The sequence below is a fragment of the Hippocampus comes genome, unplaced genomic scaffold, assembly GCF_001891065.2.
Source record: "Hippocampus comes isolate QL1 unplaced genomic scaffold, H_comes_QL1_v1.1 scaffold17, whole genome shotgun sequence".
NCBI classification, from domain to species: Eukaryota; Metazoa; Chordata; class Actinopteri; order Syngnathiformes; family Syngnathidae; genus Hippocampus; species Hippocampus comes.
The window spans coordinates 1,776,327-1,786,604 of NW_017805002.1; the positions used below are offsets into that span (position 1 = coordinate 1,776,327).

The 10,278-nt window shown below is 42.7% G+C and overlaps 1 protein-coding gene across 1 annotated transcript in view; it reads left to right on the top strand.

Annotated features, from left to right (window-relative positions):
- Nucleotides 1-5,893: 5,893 nt before the first annotated feature.
- The window catches only part of LOC109507268 (hematopoietic progenitor cell antigen CD34), a 16,941-nt gene continuing 12,556 nt past the window's right edge, over nt 5,894-10,278 (top strand). The window contains exon 1 of the mRNA XM_019856589.1: nt 5,894-6,090. Within this exon, the coding sequence (XP_019712148.1) occupies nt 6,006-6,090 (85 nt within the window). The 5' untranslated portion in view covers nt 5,894-6,005. The remainder of the gene's footprint in view (nt 6,091-10,278) is intronic.

The window sequence follows — 10,278 nt, forward strand, 5'->3', positions numbered from 1 at the left end:
TGGTGTGTGTGTGTGTGTGTGGGTGTGTGTGTGTGTGTGTGTGTGTGTGTGTGTGTGTGTGCCATGCGGAGGGTCCCGCAGTTCCCGAATAATGACATCCTCATGTTTCACCTTGATGAAAAGAACACTCGCTCTCTAAGTTTATGATTGTCTCACTTCATTTCTCCGGCCTGCACACTAAAAGGGTCATCACTGCTTGGACCAGACAGAGAGGTAATGATCAAACCCACACCCCCAACCCTTTGCCTACCACTTCTCAGACACTCATTCCTCTCTGGGAATCACTTCAAGACAGGCCCCATCCGAAGCAGCCAATCAGTGAGCTCTGCGGAATTCTCTCTCTCTCTCTCTCTCTCTCTCTCTCCCTCCCTCCCTCTCTCCCTCTCTCTCTCCCATAAAAACCACATGACCAAAAACATGCGCTTGACTACATTGTGTTTGAAAACATTTAACCAAATGAAAATGTTTAGTTCAGAATGAAAACGTCCTTCACTGGTCTGTCACAATCTCAGAGCAGAGCAAAAGTATCCACTACTGCGGCACAATGTTGTTCTGGGTGGCCAGGACTTTCTCTTCCCACCATGAGCATCATATTTGGAGAGAGAGACTGTTTTATAACTTCCTGTAGAAAGCAACTGCCAAAGGACCTCAAATATTCCACTAGCAGAATACAGAGCAAACACTTTGGTGACCAGATGAAATCGTAGAGATTGATATGCGGAGGAAAAGTACGAAAGAAATACTGTCGAAAGAGTGCAGATGATGCGGAAAAAGTCAGTTGGGAACAGATGCAGTAGGTTTCTAGCTCCTAATATCCGAAGAATGTCAGGGAGAGCTGACATAAAAGCAATTTAATAGGGTAAGTCTAGAGTTTAGCAACTAGCCTTTTAAAGTCACCAGTAACCAATAAAAGTACAATTTTGCAATGCATTGGTATTGGAGGGCTGTGACATTTTATAGACCTCGACCAGTTTGACCTTAGGAGTTTCTTATCGGACATTTAAAGGAAATGTGGGCTTTTTTTTCTTTTTTAACAATTTAAAACGGTTATATCTTGCTGGGCCAATGGTGAGTCCTGCTTTTATTACCATGGAAACTAAGGGTGGAGCCTGAGCTTTGTAAATAGGTTGGGATGATTTACAGCAGGGGTCAGGAACCTCTGGCTCGCGAGCCAGGTGTGGCTCTTTTGTTGATAGTATTTGGCTCGCAGATAAAACAAAATATTCTCGCTTGTTTAATCCATCCATCGATTTTTCACTGCTCATGTCCCATTCAGGGCTGCAGTTGACTGCAGGAGCAATTTTAATTGGATGATAATGGCCTACGTTGGCCGTTGCTGGTTAACAGGTAAACGCCCCCTTTTGAATCAGTCAGCTCGGTCATTAGCTCAAAGCTAATGCTTCGAGAAATAAGATGACGAAAAGAAAAAAAAGATTTCATTTTCAAGGATCGAAATAAAAACAAATCATTACAAATATCTGTAATCAAGTCAGCTGAGTGAACCGCTACACTGACAAATACCGTACCTATTTAACCCTTTCAGGGACAGCGGTTACTACAGTGGACAGTTTATCATGTTATCAGCTTACAGAGTGCACAAAAGGGTTAAAATGTGCATTTGAATCTAACAACGATGCTGGTCGAAATGCGTTTTGACCGAAGTTTTACCGCCTCTGGCCCAAAATCAGCTCGGACACACACCAGCTACCCGTGAACAGAATGAGACCAAGGGCTCTAGAAAATTCATGTTTTGAAAATGAATGTAGTTAACTTGTGAAGTGTTGTCATAAATCAAATTAATTTGAAGCAGAGTACAGTGGATCCTCGGAATTTAAATGGTTCAGCGATCAAAGAATTCTATGAACAAAAATCCTAAACCCAAATCAAACCTATTTACTTTGTTTGTAAATCGGTAATGACTTATTTCACTGTGTTTTATGTGACCTTTAAGGTTTACTATTGACGACAACAAGCTCTGATTATATTATTACTCACTTCGAGGGAAAACTGAACAGAAACCCAAAGAAATTCAGCCTCCTGCAACTGTTTTTGAATCCCGACGGTCCGCTGTAATCACGTAAGTCTTCCTCCCAATCTGCTCTGCAATGTTTCATCAAAAGCTCCTCTGTGGCATGAGACCACACGGCCATGACTTCACTCCCCATGACCCTGGTAATGGTTCACTAGTTGGCATTTCATTTGACATTTTTCGCTAGTATCCTCTGAAGACTAGGAACCCCCCCAGTAAGACTTTGCACTGATCCATCATTCTCAAGGCCATTTTTATTCCTGCCTTCCAAACATCAACTCTTTTTTGTTTTCTTTTTATTTTATTTCCATTTTGTGCAACACAATTGCACAATAGAATACAACGCATCATTATTTATGCGCAACAACCCCAAACAGTAACCACAACAAGGTGAAAGACAGCTAGAAAGAATTCTGAAAAAGGAAGTGCGCTTAAATGATACATGAAATGACTGAGTCACATATTACAGTACAGTGGAACCTCAAACATCAAATATGATCCGTTCCAAGATGCTGGACAACCGCTGATTTGTTTCAGGGTCAAACTGTCACCATCGTAAAACCATCATTTACTAATAATATTTCAAATTGACAAACAAATGTAAAACCAAACAAAAAAAAAGTGAACTGATAATAAAATGGCACCTATTCGAGGAGGCTACGCATTTACAAATAATCGAGCCTAATTGATACCCAATTCCACCTGCACTCAAAATCTGTAAAAGTGAGATGAGTAGAAGACTCCAAAAGATGACCGAGAAATTATCCTGTGGCGTGGGATGTGTTAAGAGTGATTTTCTTCCTCCCGATTTGCTTGGGCCGAAAACCATAAAAGATCAGCAATTTTAATATTTATGATTGCAAATCCTTATGTGTGTTGTCAACACTGACCTGAAGCTTATGTGGTTTCTATACAGTAATCTTATTTTTGTCTATTTATTCTCTTCTACTACTACCACTACTAGGACTGTGACTACTGCAACTCTTCTTCTTCGTATTTTACAAATGTCTGGATGCATTCCTGCACACACTGCCCCTCATAGGTCAGTCTTGGTACTACAACTGAAATGTGGTTTGGGGGAGGAGACTTAAAATTGTCGAGAGATGTGGCTGTGTGTGTGGTGTGCTGCGTTGCTCATTCGGAATACACCACACACTATAAATGCAGCAGGCACCCCACACATGCAGATTTTTTTTTTTCATCCTGTGGGGTCTCTCACATTTTAAAAATAGGTTTAGATGTTAACAAACAGTATGCGTGTACCTGGGTTGTGTCGAACTATTATCTGCTTGGAGTTCTTTAGCAACCACTGTATTTGTCATCGCTTGTGCCCTTTGGCTGTGCCAAACACACACACACACACACACACACACACACGCACGCACGCACGCACGCACGCACGCACACAATAGTAAGGCATTTGTCTTGAAGGATTTCACTTCAAGTGAAATGGCACGAAGAAACAACATGACACCGACATTTTTTGCCCCTCTTGCGAAGATAAACGTGAAGCCAAGATATGACGTCTCTCAGAATGATGCAGTATGGTATGACATAACGATTTTCCATCTGATCAGTGAGACTGATGCACCCGCTCAACACAGAGCAAGTTATTCCAGCCAAGTGGTCCGAGGAAAGTATTACATACTGTATTTCCCTACCCATAATTCTCTGTTTAACTACAAGTAAAGAAGAAGACAATACAAATGTCAACACTCTATGAAACTGACAACACAATGTGGTGACTAAACATGATTTATGCATTTAGCCTTTTAAGCAGAACTTGAATACTGTATATTGAATAGCCTCATCAGATTTCCAAACGCCTTACCGTAGGATTGGCCATTTTATATGGTTCTTGGCAAAGACAAGAGGTTGTACACGACAGAACAAAAGAAGAGCTACGTGTGGGGCATTAAAACAAGCAAAGAAAGTCAAAGAGAGCAAGAGCAGGCAGGGAAATAAAAAGGTGATTACACCCTTACAAAGGTCTGGATTTGGATTTTTGTGGTCTTGGTTGAACCTGAAGGGGATTCCTTGTGAGAAAGTGCAAGCACAAAAGCTCAGTGCAAAGATTTCTCCAGAGACACTTCATCATGCATTTCAAGAGTGCATATTGCACATAGGCTTAGTATATGCGCTCTCGGAACTGTGAGGGGGCGACTATCAGATTTGGCTGAAGTCCACTTCCAAACTTAACCGCATTGTCACAAATCATCGAAATGACCGCTTGATGTACGCAGAGATTGCAGCCCGTGGTGGAAAACGTACAGCAGCTAATTGGATATTTGACAACAGATGTGCAGTGATTGAATTTTATGAGCTCGACGAAAAATGTTTTATTCGAACATTTTAACAGTGTTGGTCTTTTAAATCTGATTAGCACTATTTGATTCTCCTCCTTTAATTATCCTTTGTCTTTCCTTGTAATATATTTTTTTAACTAATAATTTTCCCTTGACTTTCAATTTCTCGAGTCGTGCAAAACAAATCGACTCAAAACCAAGATATGTACCGTGATCTTGGGCCTACCACTACAATCCAAATGACTATATTGGACATTTATGTGGTTCCATTGTTATCACCAGCCCCCTGAAGGCAACCATAACCACAATGTGGCCCATTATGGAAACAAGTAACAAGGACAGAATAACCTAAAATTCATGTATACATGAAAAGCGAAGTATGGTAAGGGTCTGTGTCTGCCACTGAGGATTAAAGGTCCATTGAGCGCGATCTGACAGGACGCTGTGATTGACGAGGCCTCAAATAGCTGCAATACTTAGCTAGCTAATAGACTAATGAATGTTTTACTGGGGTGATGTGACTGCTGCTGTCCAGCTGTGGTTGCTGAAATTCGCACACCACTGCGTGTGTGTATGTGTGTGTGTGTGTGTGTGTGTGTGTGTGTGTGTGTGTTGAGCAAAGCTCATCTTAAGTCACACTGAGGGGCCAATTGGTGGCCTCAACACTCTACTGTTTGAGCTTGGGGTTCGGGTTGTGGTCTGCTGGGGGAGGTGGCGGAGGAAACTGGGAGACGGGATGTGGGGGTGACAGGCAGTGGTGTCAGATGACACAACCGTTTTAAGAATAGATCCCAGTGGTCGGCTTCTACTAACTGTTGTCTATGAGGGTGGGATCTTTTTTTTTTTTCTTAACAAGTCATTTAGCATACCTTCACCAGTGCTTCCAGATGTGCTAGTTGGAGCATGAGAACTGAGAGAACGATTTTCAGTTTTCAGGAGACGGGCAGGGGGTGACGGGGGCTGTTTCATGGCTCCTCCGCAAAAGTGTGAAACATTTCAACGGATCCTGTTGTGTCTTCACTTGTCGCCCCAGCCGCGGCTGATTGATGGCCTTGTTGACGGCTGCTAGCTTCGGGCTACAGAAATGGATTAATTCAATTAGCATAACACAGAGTCGCACCTTTGTTTCCGATGTGATATTGTGCTCGGCAGTCCATCTCCATAAGCCTGTTAAAGAGCGGAGCGTCCCAGCCTTTTGTCAGCAGTCACCTTTCATTGTGTGTTGGATTACTGCCCCCATGCAGCGGGGTTCACAGGTCAGGCGCTCATTTTCTACATCAGCAAAAAAAAAAAAAAATCCCCAAATGTAGCGCAGTTGTAATGCCTGTGTATGTTAAACGTGAAAAGTATTTGAGGAACTTAAACGCGCAGTACAGTATCCTAATAAGAGACTATTCTCCTGTACAACATCTGCCTTGCTTCACGGCGAGGGGTTTGGCCGCAGAGGAAGGGTTAAAGTAACCAGCAGGAAGACGGGTGCAGGGCTGGGCCTCAACAAGTGAAGGAGGGAGGGCGGGAGGGAGTCAAGGGAGGGCTGTATAAAAGTAACAGAACACAAGTGGTGCTTTATCCATCCTGCTCTGGGTAAGAGGAAACCCTAAGCGGCTGCTGAACCAGCTTTACCTCTACTTTTCCCTCCATTTTTGACCACCGCCTTCGGACCCGTGCTCATGGCAGCATCATCTCCTCAGAGAGCTGGCCCAGCCGTCAGCACGCTGGCCTTGGCATTTCTCCTCGCCGGTTCAGTCATGATTGGTGAGTAATGGATTTAAATGCTACAAAGTGGAGGAAAGTTTGCTCAACTAGTTAAGATTGCAGGGTAAGTAGAGTGCTGAGGGGCAGGGGGAAAGTTAGAGAAGTTGGAATGGTCTTCGAGTTTGAATCCAGCATTCAGTCAAAATTTTTTTTTACCTGATGTGTGGTGTGCAGTTCGTTTCAACTTTTTAAAAGGGTTTGTTTTCGGGTGAGGTTTTTTTGACCAACAAGACGCGGTGCTCCAAGGCAAACAAAGGGATCATCTGAGTGACCAATGTGGCATTTAAAACTGACGATTTGAATTAGTTTTTTTTTTCATAATGCTTTAAACTCGTTTATTACTATTTTGATTTTGCTGATTTATCACTACTATGTTTCGATGAATGAAAGATGGAGCCTAGAACTACATAGTGCAGGAGGCTTTAGTGAGACGTCCAAGTTGACTGATGGAGTTGAACGATCTGGAAAACTGGATACGGCTGGCATGCTCAAGTTCAACTGAAGAACTTATACAAAAGTTGTTCCGAGTAGATTCAGCGGCATCTTCATTCATTTTCCTCTGCAACATCAGAGGGTGACCTCGTGCTCATTTTCGTCACCAGTGTTTGCACAATGAATTTTCTCCTGTCAACATTCTTTCCAAAGCTGCTTCTATTCCATCCAAAGCTCACGGACAGATGAGGTCCCGGATTATCAAAACTTTCACAAAGCCAACACACCAAGTAAGGAAATAAACACTTTTTAAGTATCTCTGTGATCAAACCCTTTCCCAAGGGAGTTACTTCAACGGCGCGAGGGAGCTACAGACATGGCGATTTGATGAAATTCCGGTTCCCCCATTAATCATAAAATGAAGAGCTGGAACGTCACTCACAAATAAAATGTGACTGAGCCAAGTTTAAATCAGTGAAAGTCTTACGTATCAAATTGGAGCGAAGAGCAAACCAAACCTCTCTGTTGTGGTCTTAAATTAATCACACACTGGATGACTTAATTCAAAGCGGGTGTCTTCCACAGCTCATGAGCTCATCCACGTAGGAGAGCTTTGAAACAACACCAATGCCGCATGGCTTCTCAAACAGAAACAAAAAATGTTTGATTTCGATAAACATGAACTGCTGCACACAAAGTTACATCATCTATCATACATACGGAAAATCCTCAAGTGTTGCTTTACATTTGAACCAAACATCTGCTTCCTGAGCTCGACTCAAATAACCAACTGAATTGTCTCGTCAATTTGGGCAACTGCGCTGTATCTTACGTAAGCAAAGAAGGACGAGCTTACTCAATGGGTGAGATTTATGGTCCTCGCAGAGTATAATGGTGACTGGGACAAATGGAGAGAGGGAGAGAGAGAGAGAGAGAGAGAAAGAGAGACTTTTGGAAGTATAATGGGCTCTCATGGGAAAACTCCTGTCGTGAAAACATTCGCCAGACTTCTTGGGGAAAAACAGGGAACATAAGTGAAAGATATTTCGTGTGTTTGGATAGACCACCTAACATATTTCACCACAACACAGTATAATGTCTGTGCGCACTGTGAAGTGGTTTTAGGGCGGTTCTTCAGTCCGCCAGAGAACCCAGCCCATCTTCCTGCCGAGGTAGGAGCATGTAATTATGCTAAACATTGTTTGGATAACTACGATAGAAGTTGCACATTCAGTCAGATGTCAATGGCACCATAACACCACCATGATAAATTGAGATCTCAGTGAAATCCAGAGTGTAACTTGTTCCCAAATGGGAAGGGGTTTCTAATGCCCTCCATGCATTAGACCTGGAAATTTTACATCAGTAAAAACAGTCTTGCTTTACAGTTCAATTTTCAGCAAGCTATACCTAACAGTTTAGTACAGTACCAATTTTTTGGACTTTGCATTGTTCCCAAAATATACCGCACCATTCCACTTTTCAACACTTTTGGTTGGCATATTGGTCCAAATAGTAGGCTTAACTTTGACATACTGTTGATTGTTCAGTTAGTTGTCAATTCCATGTTACATTGTAAATGTAACTCGTGGACTGGGAAGACAAGAAGCGGTAGATTAAAAAAAAAAAAGGGGGTTTTCAACAGAATGAGGGATTTACACGCTGTTTATATTTAATGTTAGCATGCGCTTAAATCATTGGCGAGTTATGCACTGAGGTGCAGATATGATGTGCTAGTTATGTTGTTGATGCAGACAAGTCTTAATTCCGAGATCCAATACCATGCAAGCTGAATTTGTTTCCTGACAAACATCAAAACATTTGAATCTTCAATCATTGAGCATTGTACTGTTCCTTCTGGTGTGTGTCTTGACCACCCGGATACTGTATAATAAGGATACACGGACACAATCTCTGCTTCTCAGTAAGCCACACTAACATTAATCATTCTTTGCAAAGGAATTATACGCCTGTCTACGTGTGTTGCTTCAAAGTTTGTGTTCACTGTTTCAAGGGTTATAACGCAGCAAGACCGATCCTATTCGTTGGCCCGTCAACAGGAGTTTGTATTGCTTGTTATATTTTGAAAAATTGCTGCCAAACTCCTCCTTGTTACGAAGTGAGTTGAGTTCACTGCCTCCATAAAGCGATTGTATCGGAAATTTTTGCTCGGAAGTCAAAGCATTAAAAACAAACAACGACAAAAAAAAAAAAAAAATCGCCCAATCAAAGGCTCATATTGACTTCAGTCAGGTCACTTATAGAGCAAGGCACCACTAAACAAGCACCGCCCAGAGTGGCATTTATTTATTTATTTATTTATTTTGCTTTTCCGCAGTCAAAACACAACCCTCCATTCAAAGCCGGTATTCCATTGAGGGACTTGTTTGCTAAGGTCGCAAATGTTGATTTGTCATCAGAGTTCGTTCAAGATCGCAAATGTTTGCCAGATGTTCGCCGACAGTTTTAAATGTTTTTTCTTGTCCAAGAAAAACGGTCGGTGACCATTCAAACTGCTGGCGACCTTGAATGAACCCTGAAGAAAAATCAACACCCGCTCCCGTCGCAAAAGTTTGGATATGGGCTTAAGGTCTGGTATGACACAGGGTAGTTTGATACCCCTGCCCATTGTTTGGTCAACAAAACTGTCACCTCCGTGTAACAAAAGGAATGGAATGAGCACTAAACAAAGAAAAGCACTTGAGTGTTTACACCTGTTTGGATACTCATCAGAGGAACCTTTAGTGTTCCAAAATGTAGCATGGGAGCTGAACTGGTGAAAGGTGGCTTTAATCAAACACTTTCATTCTTTAAATGAAAGTTGTAAACATGGGCAGGAGGCGTGCGTCGTAGATGGCAAAGTTAAGTCCTTAAAACACAAAATGATGTTTCAAATTCTTTACACAGACTGAGGAGCCTTAATGGATTGTTATAGCCAGCGCTGCGCCTGGATGACGACACGAGTAGTTACTTTTTTGAAAATGGACTACGTCTCTCTCTCATTCTGTGTGTAATCAATACGAAGCCTCAGAGCATCTGACTCACAGTGGAGGCGAGCCGATCCTTCAAATTTCTACCTGCACACAATGAAATCCAACAGGCCTATTCATAAAATGCAAAAGAAAATGTGAGCCTATGGACTGCAGAAGGGGGAAGGGTGGGGTGCACCAAGAACAAGCCAATTGAAAGCAGATGTCACATTTCCTGATTGTGACCCTCAAAAGCAGACAGCACACTTTTGATAAGCAGCCCTCGGGGTCGCCTCGGCCGCAGCTGGGCAGCACCGGGTGAAATATGCGCTGCTTCCACGGACCTGATTGAAACCATGAACGCCCGTTGTTTTTCTGCCAAGGGGAGAGGACGGGACGGCCATCAATCGCTCTGACAGGAATGAAGGGGAGGAAGGGGGTAGAGGTGGGGGGTGGGCTAGTCGGCATAGTCAAGATACTGGGGGTCAGCAGCCTGTTGTTTCAAAGAGGGTAGAGTTGCAGAGCACGTTTAACCCAAAGGGACGAGGCTCTGGTGTCACATTCCTCGGCATGTTCTTAATTCTACAACCGAGTTTCATTTGGAGGAGCGGGATATGACATCACGCAGCAAGTGTTCATTTACTTATTATTTAATAGGGGTGACTTGGGAAAAGGCAATATTTTAGATAACCTGTTTAGTGCTAATGTGAACTGAAGAGAGAGAGAGAGAGAGAGAGAGAGAGAGAGAGAGAGAGAGAGAGAGAGAGAGAGAGAGAGAGAGAGAGAG